Source organism: Agelaius tricolor, unplaced genomic scaffold, assembly GCF_023055355.1.
Source record: "Agelaius tricolor isolate 1412-34295 unplaced genomic scaffold, bAgeTri1.0.p SCAF_35, whole genome shotgun sequence".
In the NCBI taxonomy this organism is placed as follows: domain Eukaryota; kingdom Metazoa; phylum Chordata; class Aves; order Passeriformes; family Icteridae; genus Agelaius; species Agelaius tricolor.
The window spans coordinates 857,456-876,916 of NW_027269295.1; the positions used below are offsets into that span (position 1 = coordinate 857,456).

Here is a 19,461-nt window from a genome sequence, read left to right on the forward strand (position 1 = left end):
GCCCTGCCTGGTGTGAAGATTAAAGCTTATCCAATTAGCCACCCACTGCCTCCACGAGTTAATCAGGCAAATCTGGGGAGCCTCACAGAGCACGGCAGTGTGGGGATGGCTTTTGATGAGGGGAGCAGATTTAACTAATTACAGGGCTCAGCGATGTGCCCGAGCATAAAAGGTGATGGGGTTTAAAATCAGGGAGCTCTGTCACTGCCTAACAAGGGAGGGCTTGTCTTTTGTTTCACTGGTCATTCTGAGAACACCTCCCAAGTAACTTAGATTACTCAAGCAGCACTTACTTCAGGCCACACATCGAGGCTTAGGGCTTTGCAAGACTGATCAGCAAGACTGAGTCTTAAACAAAACCTGGGTCATCTGACAGTTGGGTGGATGATCACTTGAACATTCCCTGAACTGCAGAGGGGCTCTTTGAAGCACCCAGGGCACCCCAGCCTGGCTTCACAGGTCACTCTCCACAGGGGGGCTGCAGGACTGGGGCATTCTCTCTCTTACAGTGCTCACTCTGTATTTTTAGGAAGCTCCAAGCTAATCAATAAAACAAATTTCTATACAAATATAGGAATTTGTAAAAAAAAAAAAAATCTATACAAATTTTCTATGTAACAATTTTCTAATAAAAATTAATTTTCTGAAATAGAAATTTTATGAAATAGAAACCCTCTCTATCTCTCCAAAAACCCATGAGATGCCACACCAGCACAGGCAGCTCCAAATCCCCTCCAGGACCATCCACCTGAGCCATCCCCATCCCTGGATGCTGCAGCTGCAGCCAGGAGGCTCCAGCACAACTGGGAGGGAGGGAGGACACCAGGAAGGGCTTTCAGAGGCACCTCAACAACTTCTGCTGATCTCATTTCCTTATTTCCTTCTTTTCTTATGTGCCCCCCACAAACAGCAGCCAGATTCCCAAAGGTGTTTGACACCTGAAGCTGGGCACTCATGGATTGGAGCCTGTTTGGCATCAGGTAAAATTCCTGTTTGGGTCCAGGCTGGAATCCCTTCCATCTGTGAGGAAAGGCTTCAACCAGGAAAATGGTGACTGAGGAGAAAAAAGATTATGGACTCTTCTAAAAAGTACCTGGGGTACCTCTTGCTGAAGGGGCTTTGTGTCCCACAGGCACCAGAATTTGTCTCTATTTCTGAGGAGTTCCAAGAGACACCAAGGAAGGGCAGGAATTCATTGATCCTCTGGTGGCTGACATAGACTCCTCCAGCCTGAGACCTGGCCAGGCAGAAATGGGACTGTTCCCATCCTTCTGTCTCCACAGATGTTTAAATGTTCTAAAAGTCTCACCTGTGGCACCCAGAGAGTCCCCATTCCTGGCTGCTTTCCCCACCCCTGCCTTGGCAATGCAGGGACACCCTGGGGATTCTGCCCTGCTCAGCCCCTGCTCCAACAGCCTGCACAGATCCTCCCGAGGAGGAACAGGGCCAGAAGAGACTGAAAGTGTCAGGAAATCCCCACTGAAGGGAGTGGAGCTGGCCCTGCTCGAGGGGGGCACACAAACAGCCCAGCCCTGCCCTGGGAATTCCAGGGGCTCCTTAATTAGGGCTGGAAGGGGCAGGAATGCTGTCCCCAGCCAGGGAGAGTCCTGCAGCAGTTGTCACTTGGGATCAGCCCTGGGAGCATTAAAGCCCAGCCCTGCAGCCCAGAAACAGCTTCAGAGCAGCTTTCACAGGATGTGGAGCTCACTGAGTGCTGAGCAGAGCAAAGCAGCTTAATTCCAGGGCAAAGCTCCCAGCCCCAGGCCCTGCACAGCAAACATGTGATCAGTGGTGCAGGAAGGTTAATGAAAGGAAGGGCTGCTGGCAAGAGCAGGGCCTGGGCACCGTGGGCTGTCACATCAGGCCTGGATTAGATCTGGAAAAGCAGCACCAGCCAGGCAAGTGTCAGTGCTCAGCTCCATCAAAGCCCAGGTGCTGATTGTTCTAATGCAGGGCAAAGCTGAGAGTCAGCCCCAGGCACATTCCAGGGGGGCTCTGCCACCTCCAGGCTCCCAAAGCTGGGCCAGGATCTGCCAGGGGGACCCGAGCTGGGAACGGCAGCTGAGCCCTGCAGAGCCTGGGGCTCCGTGCCTGGCACCAGCTCCTGCCAGGACCTGCCAGGATCCTCCTGAGATCCCCCCAAGATCCCTCCCAGATCCTCCTGAGATCCCCCCAAGATCCCTCCAAGATCCTCCTGAGATCCCCCCAAGCTCCCTCCAGGATCCTCCTGAGATCCTCCTGAGATCCCCCCAAGATCCTCCTGAGATCCTCCTGAGATCCCCCCAAGATCCTCCTGAGATCCCCCCAAGATCCTCCTGAGATCCCCCCAAGATCCCCCCAAGATCCTCCTGAGATCCCCCCAAGATCCTCCTGAGATCCTCCTGAGATCCCCCCAAGATCCTCCTGAGATCCCCCCAAGATCCCCCCAAGATCCTCCTGAGATCCCCCCAAGATCCCTCCAGGATCCTCCTGAGATCCCCCCAAGCTCCCCCCAAGATCCTTCTGAGATCCCCCCAAGCTCCTTCCAAATTCCTTCCAAGCTCTCTCCCAGCCCCTTCCCTACAGATCCACTCCCAGCCAGGCTCAGGCAAGAGAGCAAAGTTGGATTTCCTGGCACAAGATCCAGGCCCTGAGGTGTCTCTGCCTGTACCCCTGAAAACCAGACTATGGAAGGGGTGGGAATTCACCAGATGGAATATTTGGCATAGTTTTATCCATTTTTAATAAAAGAAATTAAAAGAGAACTATAAAACATCAAGCCTTGCAGCACTAGCAAATAAATACTCTCTGATGTTATCTTCTGCTGGAAAATACTGGATTCCCTGATCGTTTCTAATGGGGCTTGAAATTATCAAGGGATTTTGGTATTTTCCTCCTGTTTGCCTTCAGTTTTATCTTTCCTATTTCCCAGGCTCTGCACTGCACTGGTAAATAACTCTGAACTGCACAGAAAGTGTCAGCAAGGTCTCCTCCCAGCTCAGGCACACAGAACAATCCTTTCCCAGCCCCAGAACCAAGGACACCGCTGCAGCCTCAGCCCCAAAAAGTGCAAACAGCAGGGAATGGAGGAGAGCAACCTGGGAGGGTGGGACTGCATCCCCTGGAGCTGGGATTGGGCACTGAACCCCAGCGTGGAAATGGAGCAGAACTCATCAAAGGGTGAAAACTCCTGACTCTGAGTCCATCCTGGGCCCACCTTGGGTGCAGCCCTGCCTGGGCTCTTGCACTGCCCAAGGTGCATCCTTTGAAGGTTTTCTTAAATAAATCCCCACTTTATTCCTTTAACACTGTCCAGCCTCTGTTCCAGGAGCCTCTCCAGGCATCAGGAGAGCTGCCAGGAATGTGCTGTCACTGACAAAACCCCCTCATTTCTGAGCAAATGCCTCCCTTTGGTACCTGCTGGGACAGATGAGCTCAGCTGTCACCCCAGGTGTCCCCAGAGCTCAGATCCCCAGGGATTTGAGGGGACAGGGCCATACCTGCTCATGTCTGGCTCGGGGCCTTCATTCCTGTAGGATGCCTCCAGCTGCCTGTGCCGTGTCACGAGCTCGTCCACCAAGTTCTGCCTCCTGTCCCCCTCCAGCTGGGTGCTGGTGGCTCTGGGTTAAGGACCAAACTCACGTGGCCTCAGAGCTCTCCCCAAGCTCCTCTCAGCCCATCCAGTCAAGGATGGGGACACAGAGTGGCCAGAGGCAGGCTCTGTCCCAGCAGCCCAGAGTGCCCAGCCCTTCCTGCCCTGACAGTGACAACGGCAGCACAGAGACCCCTCTGTGGCCAAGTGTCCTGCAGAGGGAACCAGGGGAAAGCCAGAGCGTGTGGCAGGGGGGGACAGCACATCCTGCACACACACTCTGCACACATTTTACACTGCACATTCTGCACACACACTCTGCACATCACATTTTACACATCACATTCTGCACAGCACATTCTGCATAGCACATCCTGCACACACTTGGCACACATTTTACACGTCACATTCTGCACAGCACATTCTGCACAGCACATCCTGCACACACACTCTGCACACATTTTGCACATCACATTCTGCACAGCACATCCTGCACACACATTTTACACGTCACATTCTGCACAGCACATCCTGCACACACACTCTGCACACATTTTGCACATCACATTCTGCACAGCACATCCTGCACACACACTCTGCACACATTTTGCACATCACATTCTGCACTGCACATTCTGCACAGCACATCCTGCACACACACTCTGCACAGCACGTTCTGCACACCACACTTTGCACAGCACACTCTGCACACACTTTGCACAGCACATTTTCCCATTTTGCACACCACATTTTCACACTTTGCCCAGCACATTTTTCCACTTTGCACAGCACATTTTCCCACTTTGCACACCACATTTTCCCACTTTGCCCAGCACATTTTCCCACTTTGCACAGCACATTTTCCCACTTTGCGCACCACATTTTCCCATTTTGCACAGCACACTCTGCACACATTTTGCACACCACATTTTCCCACTTTGCACAGCACATTTTCCCACTTTGCACACCACATTTTCCCATTTTGCACACCACGTTTTCCCACTTTGCACAGCACATTTTCCCACTTTGCACACCACATTTTCCCACTTTGCACAGCACATTTTCCCACTTTGCACACCACATTTTCCCACTTTGCAGAGCACATTTTCCCACTTTGCCCAGCACATTTTCCCACTCTGCACTCCGCAGGTGCCCCAGCCCGTGGGCAGCTGCTGGCACAGATGCATCTGCCGAGTGGACACCGCCCGCAGCAGCTGCTCCCTCAGCTGCTCGATCTTCTCCCTGAGGCTCTGCAGTGAGGACCTGATGGCCACGTTGACCTGGGGGAACACAGACATTGTCACTGGCCTGCTCTGGCAGATCTGCACCACATCTCATGTAGATATAGCTTGGGTTTGTTGCTGAAATGGCTCCCAAGGTATTAAAAAGGTTTTTTTTCCCAGCCCCGTGACAGAAGAAGGAGTCGAGATTTATCGGTTCTGTTTTTCAAGGTTGTTTATTTTCTCTGATCTATTCCATTCTTTCTCTGACCTGCTGAGGTCTGTCCAGCAGGTTGGGTTGTGGCACACTGACCACCCTTGGGGTGGTGTTGGCTTTTTGTACTAAGAACTACCTGTGCTTTATTTACAATAATTTCCCAATACCTATCACCCATGTTAGACAGTCTGTCTCTACCCTAAACCAATCCTGAAGTGTCACCATCACAGCAGAAGATGGAGGACAAAAAGAAGGACAGGACACTCCCAGATTCCTCCATCTTGCCTCCTGAACCCCCAAAATTCCACTTTTTCACCCTCTGACAAATTCACTATCACTCTGCTCAAACTCTTGTGGCTTGTAACTCTTCACACAAAGTTGGGAATTGTTTCCATGGGTTACAATCAAACCCACAGGTGTTTCTGACTCTGTGCCAAGGTCTCTGAGCCCCCGTGAGGGTCTCGAGTCCTCCAGGGCAGCCAGAGCAATGTCCTGGGATGTGACATAAATATTTAACTTTTAGTGCACAGGTGTGAAGGGCTCCACTGCAAGCCCAGAGAGCCTGTTCAGAGCCAGGAGTCACTGCTTGCAAAACAATGGAACAGTTTCACAAACACAACGCTGAGGCATTAATGCTGATGAATATGGAAAGCTGTCTTTCAAGTCTTTACAAACACACTTCTTTATATGGGCAAAACATTTCAGCACATTTTAATATTTTCCAGATAAATTTCCAGCTCTTTCCTCTGATCTTCAGTAAAAGTACAGGCACCAGCTTCTTTTGCCACTGGGTTTCTTCCCCAGCTACCAGGATCAGAGAGGAGGCTGCTACAGGTTCTCACATTCCCTGCACTGAACTCCTCCAGACTTGAAACCCAAGACCCCAAAGAAACCCAGATTGTTCCATTTCCCTTCTCAGCAGCACCCAGCTCCCCAGTCCTCTCTCACCACTGAGCAGCCCAAGCCCCAGATGTGTCTGCTCTCAGTAAAATTCAGCCATTCTTGCCTGCTACAAGCAAACCCCAGGCTGGCAGGAGCCCTCCTGCTTTCCCCCCACCCCTTCCCAACTCAAACTCACATTATCCTGAATTTGTCCTCCTAGGATGCTATTTCTTTTCATTCCAGTTATGCAGAAAAAAACCACTCAAACTGCAATTAACAATGCAAGTCGTCCTAATTAAGACTTGCTGTGCCTCTTGTTTACAACCTGTGGCTGACAAGGGGCAGCAACCCCAGCTTCTGCATAGGGAACTGGGACCAGAGAGGAAAATCTGCTCTCACTCTCAGCCCTGCCCTCCTGGAGCTCCAGAGCCAGCAGCAGCAGGGCAGGGCTGCCAGACCCTGCCTGAGTGCTCAGGGATGGAGCAGGAGAGCCTGAGAGACTGAACCTGTCAGGGATGGAGCAGGAGAGCCTGAGAGATTGAACCTGTCTGGGATGGAGCAGGAGAGCCTGAGAGACTGAACCTGTCAGGGATGGAGCAGGAGAGCCTGAGAGATTGAACCTGCCTGGGATGGAGCAGGAGAGCCTGAGACACTGAACCTGTCAGGGATGGAGCAGGAGAGCCTGAGAGATTGAACCTGTCTGGGATGGAGCAGGAGAGCCTGAGAGACTGAACCTGTCAGGGATGGAGCAGGAGAGCCTGAGAGATTGAACCTGCCTGGGATGGAGCAGGAGAGCCTCAGGAGATGGAACCTGCCAGGGATGGAGCAGGAGAGCCTCAGGAGATGGAACCTGCCTGGGATGGAGCAGGAGAGCCTGAGACACTGAACCTGTCAGTGATGGAGCAGGAGAGCCTGAGAGACTGAACTGTCAGGGACGGAGCAGGAGAGCCTGAGAGACTGAACCTGCCTGGGATGGAGCAGGAGAGCCTGAGGCACTGAACCTGTCAGGGATGGAGCAGGAGAGCCTGAGACACTGAACCTGCCTGGGATGGAGCAGGAGAGCCTCAGGAGATGGAACCTGCCAGGGATGGAGCAGGAGAGCCTCAGGAGATGGAACCTGCCTGGGATGGAGCAGGAGAGCCTGAGACACTGAACCTGTCAGTGATGGAGCAGGAGAGCCTCAGGAGATGGAACCTGCCTGGGATGGAGCAGGAGAGCCTCAGGAGATGGAACCTGCCTGGGATGGAGCAGGAGAGCCTCAGGAGATGGAACCTGCCTGACTGGCTGGGGCTTGCCCTCAAACACCACCAGACACAGCAGAGAGCAGATGCAGCCAGGCTGGGGCAGCCAAAATGCACCTCTGGACCAAAGCACCCAACACCCCCACAGCACCAGACCCAAACCAGCACAGGGGATCAGAGATCTGGGGAATGCTGAAGCCTCTGTGGGGCCTCCAGCTCTGCAGTCAGGTAATTAAAGGTAATTAATTTGGTTTGTTCTCAGCTCCAGGTGCAGAATGTTGCATTTGACTGACCCAGAACAGCAACAGAGCACAAAGGTGACATGGCCAAAAAAGTCAGTAAATGCAGCAGCCTGGCCAGGAACTGCATTGAGAGAACAAAAGATTTCCTCTCCTGTACACAAAACTAAGGTAGAAGAAAAGTAGAAACAAATAAACCAGTGGAAGTTTTATGATCAGCTGAACAGAGCAGAGTTCACAGGTAAGTGCTGGATTAAAATCCTTCCTCACAGTTTATTTTTCCATTTTAGATTTTGTGCTCTATTTTTGGCTCAGCAACAAGCAAGAAGTTTGTCAGCTGTGCTAATTGCAAAGTACTACAAAAATAAACCCCTGTTTACATTCTCCCTAAAAGGCCAGTGCTGTACAAAGACATTTCCCTGCATTTCAGCACTCAGGGGGCACAGGACACGCGACTGCTCAGCCGTGGGTTTCTCAACAGGCATTTCTGTTATGGAAACACCTCTCTCCTTGTGGGAACCTTGTTTAGAGTAGAATCAAACGCTGCCAAATATTCCCCTTTACCTGTTAATGGATTAAAGGAAGCTGGAAAACACAGGGCACGGGACAAATGATTTTATGGAGAAGTCAGCCACCCCTGCAATGTTTCCATAAAACACAAGCCCGGAGAGTTCCAGCCCCACAAAGGCTCCAAACAGCACCAGCCCCACGTTCCCCTGGGCTTTGGGCTCCTCAGGGTGGCCCTGATGGCAGGAGAGAACTTTGCCCTCTATAAATACAGACACATTGAGCAGCAACCTTTTTATTGGTCTGCTGTTGTTGAGGTGTATCTGTGCAATTCTGATACTTCACCATGCTGAAAGCAGGAATTTAATCTGCACCTCCAAACTCTCCAAAGGCAGAGAAAATACTGCTCAAATCCCACTTATTTGGGGTTTCTGAGACCCCTTCTCAACTCCTGCTGAAGTGAGGCTGCCATTCAGCAGCACTGATTATTGTGCACAGCCTACACACCCTTCCTCAGAACTTCTTCCAAGGAAACATTTCAAAAATGGCATTTGATTTGAAGAGCTCTCATCAAAGTGAGTGGCCCAGCAGACCCAGTGATCAGGCACTGCATTACAGCCCTGATACAGAGAGGGGGAGAAAAAGCACTGGGGCTTTAATTATGCCAATTGTTATAAATGACCAACTCAGGGCTTACAGCAATTTTCATCTGAACACAGCCAAGGGAGCAGGTAATGACTCAAAGCTGCTCCTGAAGGAAGGGACAAGGCTTGGAGCCACAGGGAAAGCAGCCTCCTGAAAACCTTATTTTATTTCTCACTTATTTATTCTTTCTTATTTCTTCTTTCTGTTTCTTTATTTCACAGAAAGTGGAAAAACGTGGAGAACACAACATTCCTGGGTGAGCTCCAACTGCTGCTTCTTGTTCCTGTTTAACTCTGGGCTTGTATTTTGATAGAAATGCAGCTAAAACAAGGCTGCAAGATTGATACTCCCTCTGATCTGCAGCCACTGCAAAAGATAGGAGCCAGCCCTGGGTGAGGAACATCCCTGTTCAGAGAGAGAGGGAACAGAGCATCTGCTGAGCATCCCTGAGAATGCCAGCCTCTGGGACAGCTCCATCCCAGCATCCCTGAGAATGCCAGCCTCTGGGACAGCTCCATCCCAGCATCCCTGAGCCTCTGGGACAGCTCCATCCCAGCATCCCTGAGAATGCCAGCCTCTGGGACAGCTTCATCCCAGCACCCCTGAGAATGCCAGCCTCTGGGACAGCTCCATCCCAGCATCCCTGAGAATGCCAGCCTCTGGGACAGCTCCATCCCAGCATCCCTGAGAATGCCAGCCTCTGGGACAGCTCCATCCCAGCATCCCTGAGTCCCTGGGACAGCTCCATCCCAGCATCCCTGAGAATGCCAGCCTCTGGGACAGCTCCATCCCAGCATCCCTGAGTCCCTGGGACAGCTCCATCCCAGCATCCCTGAGAATGCCAGCCTCTGGGACAGCTCCACCCCAGCATCCCTGAGAATGCCAGCCTCTGGGACAGCTCCATCCCAGCATCCCTGAGCCTCTGGGACAGCTCCATCCCAGCATCCCTGAGAATGCCAGCCTCTGGGACAGCTCCATCCCAGCATCCCTGAGAATCCCAACCTCTGGGACAGCTCCATCCCAGCATCCCTGAGCCCCTGGGACAGCTCCACCCCAGCATCCCTGAGAATCCCAGCCTCTGGACCAGCTCCACCCCAGCACCCCTGACTCTCTGGACCAGCTCCATCCCAGCATCCCTGACTCTCTGGACCAGCTCCACCCCAGCACCCCTGACTCTCTGGACCAGCTCCATCCCAGCATCCCTGACTCTCTGGACCAGCTCCACCCCAGCACCCCTGACTCTCTGGACCAGCTCCATCCCAGCATCCCTGACTCTCTGGACCAGCTCCATCCCTCGGGAACAGCCCGGAGCAGGCAGCGGGGCGTGCCCAGCACGGCCACGGCTCCTCCCTGAACCAGCGCTGCTGCACGCACAGATTCACCGGGGCTGACCCCAAACCACCGGGGAGCCGCTGTTCATCCCTAAACTCCCTTCTCGTTCCCCTTACAGGCCCCTAAAGGGACAGACAGCGGCGCTGGAACACAGCCTTCCCCTGCGGGTGCCGGCAGCGACACAGCCCCAGCCCCGGCCCGCTCCGACCTCTGCCCCGCATCCCGGCAATTCCGCATCCTATACCGGGAATTCCTCCCCGTTCCCCGGGAATCCCGCCCCGCATCCCGGGCATTCCACCCCGCACCCCGGAATCCGGCCCCATATCCCGGCAATTCCGCCCCATATCCCGGCAATGCCGCCCCATATCCCGGCAATTCCGCCCCATATCCCGGCAATGCCGCCCCATATCCCGGCAATGCCGCCCCATATCCCGGCAATGCCGCCCCATATCCCGGCAATCCCGCCCTCCCGGCACACCGCACCGGCCCCAGCCCCGCCTCGCCCGTCCCTGCCGGGCACCTTGGCCGAGCTCTCCCCGCTCCGCTGGCAGCGGCTCCGCTCCTGCAGCTTCTCGGCGATGTCCTGGGCGAGCTGGCGGGCGGCGGCGAGCAGCGGGAGCCTGCGGGGACCCCAGCGGCTGAGCCCGGGGCCGAGGGATGGGATGGGATGGGATGGGATGGGATGGGATGGGATGGGATGGGATGGGATGGGATGGGATGGGATGGGATGGAATCCGATGGGATGGGATGGTGATGGTGATGGGGTGGGATGGGATCCGATAGGATCCGATGGGACCCGGCGGTGTAAGCCTCGGGAGGGAAAGGCACAATAGCCCCAAAACACACAGCCAAAAAGCCTGGGACGGGTTTTGGGAAAGGACCCTGGAAGGAAAGGCACAGCACCCCCAAACACACAGCACCCCTGAACACACAGCACCCCCAAACACACAGCACCCCGAACACACAGCACCCCGAACACACAGCACCCCAAACACACAGCACCCCGAACACACAGCACCCCGAACACACAGCACCCCGAACACACAGCACCCCGAACAGACACACGCACACCGGCTTTGGGAAGGCACACCCCGCACAGCCCGGCCCGCCCGGCCCCGCTCCCGCCCGTGCCGGGCCCCGCAGGCTCCGCAGGCTCCGCGGTCCCGGCCCGGGGCTGACCCGGTCCCGACCCGCACCCCCGGCCCGGCCCGGCCCGGCGCTCACCAGGGGTCCGGAGCCATCGCGGCCCCGGAACCTTCGCGGCGCTTCCGCCGGATCCGCCCGGACGCGCCGCGCGCAGGCGCCGGGAGGGGACGGAGCGGAAAGGGAAATGGGAGAGGGAACGGGGAAAGAGGAGAGAGGGGAGAGATGGAGGGGAGAGAGGGGAGAGATGGAGAGATAGAGATGGAGAGGGGTACCGGGGTACGGGCCGGGGGAGCGCAGCCGGCCCTAGGGGCTCTGCTGTGCGGGGCAGGGGGCAGAGGGGAGACACGGGTGTTGGGGAAAGAGGGGCAGCATCAGGTGTTGGGGGCAGAGAGGAAGAAGGATCGGGTGTTTTGGGGCAGAGGGGCAGGATCAGGTGTTCGGGACAGAGGGACAGATACAATGTTCGGGGTTTACAGGGACAGATGTGCGGGGATCAGGGACAGATGCAGTGTTCGGGGTTTACGGGACAGAGGGGCAGAGGTTCAGTGCCCAGAGGGCGGGCACGGAGCTTTGCAGTACCAGGGGCAGAGGTGCAGGTGTCCGGGGTGTAGAGGTGCACAGTACGAGGTGCAGATGTGTGCAGATGTGCACAGCACAGAACCAGAGCTGTCCCCTCTCCTCCCTGCTGCCATAAACCCAACACTGAGCGATGGCACCGGTTCCCTTCTCCAAACCCCCAGCTCTGACCCTGTCCCTGCCCATCCGCAGTGACATCGCTGCCCTCCCTGTCCCCGCCCCGCTCCCGGTGACATTGGCGCTGCTGGCACTGTCGCTGTTTTGGCTGCGGTGGGCGCAGCCCCTCGCTCCAAGCCCTTCCCATCCCTGATCCGCCGGCATTTGGCCTCTCCCTGTGTTTTTGGATGCGATCGGTGACGCAAATCGGGCACAAACCTGAGGAGCAGCTTCGGGGCGCTGCCAGCGAGGCTTTATAGCCCTCGTGACGGGGCCGCTGGGCCTGCTGATAACGGCAGCGATGACGGCAGCGATAAGGACAATCACAACAATGCTGATAACGGTATTGATAACGAGAACCAGCGCATCTCGTCATTCCCGGGGCTGATCCCCGCTCCGCTCCCCCGTTCTTACCACAGCAGAAACAATCCGATTTTAAAGGCAAATAAAGATCCTTTAAAGGTTAGGATGCCTATAAAAGTGCCCGCTGAGTGCAGCCCGAGCTGAGGGCAGCGCTGTGGGACCGGGGCGGTGTCCCGGGAGCCTCTCCAGCTGCTCGAGGCCGCTTTTCCTCCAGCCCAGCCCTTCTGTCGGTGAGCACAGCGCTCATTCTGCAGCTCTGCAGCGCGTTCTGAGGCTGGAACCGATCGGTCCCGAGCATTTCCCGCTCATTCTGCAGCTCTGCAGCGCGTTCTGAGGCTGGAACCGATCGGTCCCGAGCATTTCCCGGGGGCACACCGGGAACGCCGGAGCCCCAGGGCCGGGCCGCAGCAGCCGCAGCCCGAGCGGGAGCACGAAGGTTACCCTCGGGAAAATCAAGGCTTCATTTAGTGCCCGTGTTGCTGTTTGATGCTATCTCGGCCCACGGGGTGTTTACAGCCCCCGGCCGGGCCCGGCGCGGAACTGGGGCAGGAAGGGGCGATGCGGGCGCGGAGCCGCTCCACCCCTCGCTGTGTTTACCCCAAATAAACGGCGGGGCCGGGGCCGGCCCGCACCTTAAAAGCGCGGGCAGGTGCGGGGCAGAGGGGACCCGGCAGGGGTGGCCGAGCTGGCAGATGCTGCAGCTGGGGCTCAGCGTGCCCCGCTGCCCCGGGGGCGCGGCCGCCGCCTTCCCCATGGCCGAGCCGGCGGCGGGCGAGGAGCCGGGACCGGGCCCGGGTGAGTGCGGGACCGAGCGGGACCCGCCCGTGCCGGGCACAGGGCCGGGTGAGTGCGGGACCGAGCGGGACCCGCCCGTGCCGGGACCGGGCCCGGGTGAGTGCGGGACCGAGCGGGACCCGCCCATGCCGGGCACGGGGCCGGGTGAGTGCGGGACCGAGCGGGACCCGCCCGTGCCGGGACCGGGCCCGGGTGAGTGCGGGACCGGGGCCGGGGGGTGAGTGCGGGGCCGAGCGGGACCCGCCCGTGCCGGGACCGGGCCCGGGTGAGTGCGGGACCGAGCGGGAGCGCAGGGGCTGGGGCACAGCCGGGTCCTGTCCCGAGCCCCCGGCTCGTCCCGGGCCGGGCACAGCCGCAGCCTCCGTTCAGCACCCGGGGCACCGGCGGTCGGCTGGGCTCGGGCCGATGCTCCTCGGTACCCGGGCAGGGCAGCGCCCTGAGAGAGGAATTTGGGGTGAATTTGGGCTGCAAGCAGCCCCTGATCGCCCCCCGGTGTTGTCTCGGCCTGGTTTCTGTGGCCAGGAGCCCCCGTGACTGTGCCGGGGTCAGGCTGTGTCCGGGACAGGAGCCGGCCCGAGCGGCTCCGGATCCAGCAGCTCCTGCCCTGAACCAGGCTGAGCCCGACCCGCTGCTCCCGCTGGCCTTGGGCAGGCGCCAAACTGAGCTGGAGAGCGAGAGCCAGAGCCGGGCCCGGCCCGGGAGCCTCCCGATGTGCCACCACGGGCTGTCCCCGTGTCCCCTCGGCTCGGTGCGAATCCATCCCTGACCCCAGCAGCCGAGCACAGGCACGGTGCAAACACCCGAGGGTTAATGAGTGCGCTAATTGCGGTGTCCCCGGCCGTCGATGAGCGCCCAGCAGAGCTCACCCACGCAGGGACAGCTCCCAGCCCCGGCGGGGCTCGGCTCAGCTCTCCCGAGCCCCGGGGAAATGCCGCTCCCGTCCGTCTGTCCAGGCGGAGCTCGGAGCCTGCTCTGCCCAGCGCCGGGCGGGGGCTGCCCGAGCCCTGATCGGGGCCGGGAGCTTTGGGAGCGGGGAAAAGCCCCTCACGGTGTGAGAAGCAGCCCTGATCGGGGCCGGGAGCTTTGGGAGCGGGGAAAAGCCCCTCACGGTGTGAGAAGCAGCCCTGATCGGGGCCGGGAGCTTTGGGAGAGAGGAAAAGCCCCTCACGGTGTGAGAAGCAGCCCTGACACCCAGCTGGGACCTGGCCCCACGCTGCTCCGGGGCCCGGAGCTGATGGGAGCGGGAGAGGGCAAAGCCTGAAACGCTTCCCTTTGCGGGGGAGAGCAAAGAAACGCAGGACGCGGCTGTGAGACTTCAGAGCGCCCTGAGCCGGGGTGGAACGCCGCTGGTGGGGCCGGGAGAGGCGCTCAATAAAAGCTCCTTGTCCCGCAGAGGGGCTGGGCTCATCCCCGGTCACCATCGTGGTCACGTCCGAGGCCGACACCTGGGACATCGACACCTCCCCGGGCCGGGGCTGCGGGCCCTTCGTGGACTGGGCCAAGATGCCGGAGGCGCAGGGGCCGGCGCGGATCCCGCGGGACGTGCTGGGCCGGCCCCCGAAGGAGCTGAAGCGGCTGGCGAGGGAAGGCTGCTGGGCCGGGAGCCACGCGGGCCGGGCCCGGCTCTACCCCCGCCTCATCCAGCGCGTCTCCTGCCGCCTCGTCACCCCCGACGCGCTCGTGTACCGGGACGTGGCCGGCCGGCTCTTCGGGAAGCGCAGCGTGAGCTCGCACCCGCTGCCCGAGTTCCTGGAGGGCTGCCCCGTGCCCACCTACTGCCTCAGCCCGCACGGCGTCGCGGCCCTGAAGAAGATCCTCATCTGCGTGGGCGCCCTGTTCCCCGACATCACGCACAGCCCGCTGCTGCCGGCGCTGGCGGCGCTGCTGCTGCACTACAGCGAGGACGAGGCCCAGTGCTTCGAGAGCCTCTCGCGCCTCATCGCCAGCAACGCTCCCCACGCCGCCTACATCGACCAGTCCTTCCTGGCCCACCAGGCCTCCTGCATGACCTTCGGGGACCTGGCCAGCAAGCACTGCCCCGCGGCTCACAAGCTCATCGCCGGCGCCGCCGACAACGTGCTCGAGGTCTACTCGGAGTGGCTCTCGTGGCTCTTCCCCGGGCTGCCCTTGGCCTACGCCGTGCGCGTGCTGGACGTGTTCCTGCTGGAGGGCCAGAAGGTCCTGTACCGCATCGCCCTGGCCCTGCTGAAGCAGTTCAGGCTCTCGGCGGCCCCGGCCGGGCCGCAGGGCTCCGACGTCAAGGCCGAGCTGCAGGCTTTCGTCAGGAACATCGCCCAGCACGTCACCGTGGACAAACTCCTGGAGAGAGCCTTCGGCATCCGCCTCTTCTCCCGCAAGGAGATCTGGCTGCTGCACATGGCCAACAGGAAGGCCTTGGTGGAGAGGGGCATCACCGTGGTGCAGAGGAGGTGAGGAGAGCTCTGCGCTCCCAGCTCTGGGGCCGAGCCGGCAAAATGGGAGCTCCTGTGGAGAACTCTGGGAGAGCTGCAGGAACCTCCCACAGCTGTGGCTGTGCTGGGCCCTCGCAGCCCCTGGAGGACCCTGTCAGGGGACACGGCACAGCCAGAGTCAGGGACCCTGTCAGGGGACACGGCACAGCCAGAGCTGGGGACCCTGTCAGGGGACACGGCCCAGAAGAGCTGGGGGTGTTGGCAGGGAGCTCACGGCGCTCAGGGCAGGGCAGAACCTGCTGCAGGGGCTGTGCCCCATAAAGCACAGGGCCCCAGCCCGTCCTGATGTCCGTCCCCCCCAGGCCGTCCTTCCACCTGGCCGTGGACATGCAGAAGTTCAGCTCCAGCACGGTCACGGCACAGGAGATGCGCCTCGTCTGGTCCTGGCTCCCCGAGCGCTTCTCGCTCTTCCCCCCGCTGCTGCTCTTCTCCACCTGCCAGGACGGCTGCAGCCTGCAGAGGTGAAGCCTCACCTGCCCCGGGGCCGGGGCACGGGGGAACCTGGGCAGGGCTTGGTGCTGGAGGGAGGAGCAGCACAAGTGACCTGGGCACCCCTGGGGCTGCTGGGGACCCTCCTGGGCTCAGCTCGGGGTCCTGAGGGTGGCTGAGGGCAGAGGGCAGAGCCTGGCCCAGGTGGGCACCGGCACCTGGGCACCGCCCGGGGCACAGGGAGCCCTGTGGCTGTGCCAGGCAGGGATGTCCCCTGTGCCACCCTGTGCCAGCACACTGTGAGTGGCCGGGGACAGCCAGCACACCCTGCCCAGGGCTCCAGCTCCCCCCAGCCCAGCCTTGTCCATGCCTGCAGGTTCTACACGTGCTGTGAAGGCTACGAACCCACGGTGCTGCTCATCAAAACCACCGAGGGGGAGGTGAGCGTTGCCAGGCGGGGCTGGGCAAGGGGACCCAGGGCTGGGTGGCCCCCCTGGCACTGCTGGAGCACCCAGGGGCTGTGCTCCCTGTCCTGCCCCGGCCCGGGTCCGTCCCAGCTGCCAGGGCAGAACAAACTGCACCTTGGCCACCAGGACACACCTCAGCCGGGGTGCTGGGGAGCCAGGAGGAGAGGGCGAGGGGAGAGAGGCCACGAGTGAGGCTGATCCATGCCCTGAGCTCCCCGTGCTCTCTCCCAGGTGTGTGGGGCCTTTCTCTCCTCGGACTGGGCCGAAAGGAAGAAGAGCGGAGCCACATCGGGCTTTTTTGGGACCGGGGAGTGCTTCGTGTTCACTGTGAGTCACGGTTTGTGTCTGCCTCTGTCCCCTCACTGCTGCCCTGCCAGGCCACGCCGTCCCTTCCCTGCGCCAGGCCCGGAGCCGGGGCAGCAGCAGCAGCACCTTCCCCCAGGCTCAGCAGGTGTGTCCCGTGCCCAGGTGCGCCCCGAGGCAGAGAGGTACGAGTGGGTGCTCATCCAGAGGCCGGAGCTGGCCAAGGCCGTGCCGCGCTCCCGGCAGCGCTCGCCTTCCCCCGCTCCCGAGGCCCCGCCCGGCTCCTCCCGGGACAGCCCCAGCCCCAAGCACCTGGCCGTGCCCTCGGCGCAGGGCAGAGGCCGCCTGTCCCCGTTCCTGGCCATCAGGCACTTCCTGCTGCCCTCCAAAACCGCCTCCATGTTCATGGCCGGCTCCCGGGACGGCATCGTCATCGGTAAGGGGGGGTCGGTATCGGTAAGGGGGGGTCGGTATCGATAAGGGGGGATCGGTATCGGTGAGGGGGGGCCGGTATCGGTGAGGGGGGGTCGATATCGGTAAGGGGGGGTTGGTATCGGTGAGGGGGGTCGGTATCGGTAAGGGGGGGTCGGTATCGATAAGGGGGGATCGGTATCGGTGAGGGGGGGCCGGTATCGGTGAGGGGGGGTCGATATCGGTAAGGGGGGGTTGGTATCGGTAAGGGGGCGTCAATATCGGTAAGGGGGGATTGATATGGATAAGGGGGGGTCGATATCCATAAGGGGGGATCCCTATCAGTAAGGGGGGATTGATATCGATAAGGGGAGGATCCCTATCAGTGAGGGGGGATCCCTATCAGTAAGGGAGGATCCCTATCGATAAGGGGGGATTCCTATCAATAAAGGGGGATCCCTATCGATAAAGGGGGATCCCTATCAGTAAGGGAGGATCCCTATCAATAAAGGGGGATCCCTATCGATAAGGGGGGATCCCTATCAGCTCCCAGGAGCTCCGGTTGGGGATATCGGGTTAAAGTCCGGGCAGGCGAGGGCAGCTCCCCTTCCCCAGCCCGGGAGCTGCTCCCGAGAGCCCCAGGGGGACCCCAGAGCCCAGAGCCTGCCGGGGTTCGCTGCCCGGGCCCGGAGCGGCCCTGCCCAGCCCTTCCCTCGCTGCGAGGGTGGCCCCGGCCCGGCAGGGCCGGCCCGAGCCCAGCCCGCGCTGCCCTCGCAGGCGGAGGGGGAGGCCAAGCGCTGTCCCTGGACGCCAGCCTGCTGCGGGGACACACGGAGCGCTGCGAGACCTTCGACAACCCCCCGCTCTGCCGGGAGAACTTCCAGGTGCAGCTCCTGGAGGTGTGGGGCTTCCAAAGCGCCTAGGGGCCCTGGGGACACCCCGAGCGCCACCCGCGGGCACGGGCACGGGGACCCTCCCCGCGCTGGCACCCCCGGCCGGGCTGGGGCCACCTGGGCGGCTGCTGCGGAACCCACGGGCCCCTCCACGGCCAGAACGGAGCGGAGCAGAGCGGAGCAGAGCAGAGCAGAACGGAGCAGAATGGAGCAGAATGGAACGGAGCAGAACAGAGCAGAACGGAGCAGAACGGAGCAGAGCAGAATGGAGTGGAGCAGAGCAGAATGGAGTAGAACGGAGCAGAATGGATCAGCCAGACCGGATCAGAGCAGAATGGATCAGACTGGACCAGATCAGACTGGATCAGACTGGACCAGATCAGATGGCAAAGCCCTGCCACAGTTTGTGGGTGCAGTGACAGCTCTGGGGGGACCCCACGTTTGGGGCTGAGTCCTCTGCTCTGTCCCCAGCCCAGGGCTGGCATGGGGCTGCAGGGCTGGACATGGAGGAGATTCCCCAGTGGGATCACCAGGATGGGCCATTTTAACGTGGAATGGGAAGGTTTGGTGTTCTCTGTCAGACACGGGAGGGTTGGAGGCCACAGGGAACCCTCTGGCTGCAGCAGGAGAACCTCACCCACCCCAAACACACTTTCCTGGATGGGGTCACCTCCCACCCATACCAGCCCTGCAGCCACTCGGGGCAGGAGCTGTGGCTGCCCCGGGGCTGTGCCAGCACTGGCAGGAGGGCACAGCAGGAGCAGCAATGGCAGAGCTCCCAGGGGGCCGGGCATGGGCACCCCAGGAATGGCTGGGGGCCTCCACAGGGCACCCAGGCACACCAGGAATGGCTCAGAGCCTCCACAGGGTACCCAGGCACACCAGGAATGGCTGGGAGCCTCCACAGGGTACCCAGGCACAGCAGGAATGGCTGGGAGCCTCCACAGGGTATCCAGGCACAGAAGGAATGGCTCTGAGCCTCCACAGGGTACCCAGGCACAGCAGGAATGGCTCTGAGCCTCCACAGCATATCCAGGCACACCAGGAATGGGGTGTCTGGGCCAGAGCCACCAGGAGGGGAATCAGCAGGAATGAGAAATGCCCAGGGAAAGGGAATTCCAGCAATAAGAAGTGTGACCACTGACTCATTTACCACCCGCTCAAACAGAGCTGAGCTGGCTCCAAAGGAGGGGAGAGCTGCTCCTGTGACTGATCAGGAAACACCCAGCAAACAGGGCTGGGATGCCAATTAATAAAAAGCAAACATTAATAAAGCGATGTGACCGGCAATTAGTGGAAGCTGATGTCCTCGTTTGTTCAAATGTGTAAATAGCGCCAAGCTGTGATGATCAGGGAGCTTTTTGTGGAATCCCCAGCTCCTGCTCAAAGAAATACCCGCAGGAATGGCTGGGCTCGGGCGGGAGCTGCCGCTGCCCACCGGGAACGAGCCGGGGCCGGGCCAGCCCTGCCCGTGTCCCTGCGGCAGCCGGGTGGCACCAGGACACGGCCCCGGGGACAGCAGCTCCGGGGACCCCCGGGCCAGCCCTGCCCGTGTCCCTGCGGCAGCCGGGTGGCACCAGGACTCGGCCCTGGGGAC

At 59.9% G+C, this 19,461-nt stretch overlaps 2 protein-coding genes across 3 annotated transcripts in view; one reads left to right on the forward strand and one right to left on the reverse strand.

Annotated features, from left to right (window-relative positions):
• The window catches only part of STX8 (syntaxin 8), an 82,811-nt gene extending 71,652 nt beyond the window's left edge, over positions 1 to 11,159 (reverse strand). Inside the window, exons 1-4 of the mRNA XM_071452647.1 lie at positions 11,079 to 11,159; positions 10,375 to 10,474; positions 4,757 to 4,851; positions 3,480 to 3,590 (exon numbers count right to left, since the gene is read on the reverse strand). Coding sequence (XP_071308748.1) covers positions 3,480 to 3,590; positions 4,757 to 4,851; positions 10,375 to 10,474; positions 11,079 to 11,095 — 323 coding nt within the window. The 5' untranslated portion in view covers positions 11,096 to 11,159. The remainder of the gene's footprint in view (positions 1 to 3,479; positions 3,591 to 4,756; positions 4,852 to 10,374; positions 10,475 to 11,078) is intronic.
• A 2,979-nt stretch (positions 11,160 to 14,138) lies between these two features.
• On the forward strand, positions 14,139 to 18,074 carry LOC139602627 (TBC1 domain family member 24-like). 2 transcript variants are annotated; one of them, XM_071452611.1, is made up of 7 exons: positions 14,139 to 15,319; positions 15,625 to 15,822; positions 16,167 to 16,230; positions 16,489 to 16,584; positions 16,726 to 16,785; positions 16,831 to 16,996; positions 17,749 to 18,074. In XM_071452611.1, the coding sequence occupies exons 1-7, from the start codon at positions 14,394 to 14,396 to the stop codon at positions 17,892 to 17,894; spliced, it is 1,656 nt and encodes a 551-aa protein (XP_071308712.1). In that variant the 5' UTR covers positions 14,139 to 14,393; the 3' UTR covers positions 17,895 to 18,074. The 2 variants fall into 2 exon arrangements, with proteins under 2 accessions (XP_071308712.1, XP_071308713.1); XM_071452612.1 differs by having other exon boundaries at positions 15,664 to 15,822.
• Positions 18,075 to 19,461: the final 1,387 nt, after the last annotated feature.

Bases quoted from the DNA above. Each gene is read 5' to 3' on its own strand.
- LOC139602627 (XM_071452611.1), top strand. From the start codon at position 14,394: ATGCCGGAGGCGCAGGGGCCGGCGCGGATCCCGCGGGACGTGCTGGGC. The intron at 16,585-16,725 runs GTGAGTCACGGT...TCCCGTGCCCAG, and splicing joins GGGAGTGCTTCGTGTTCACT to GTGCGCCCCGAGGCAGAGAG. The intron at 16,997-17,748 runs GTAAGGGGGGGT...CTGCCCTCGCAG, and splicing joins CCGGGACGGCATCGTCATCG to GCGGAGGGGGAGGCCAAGCG.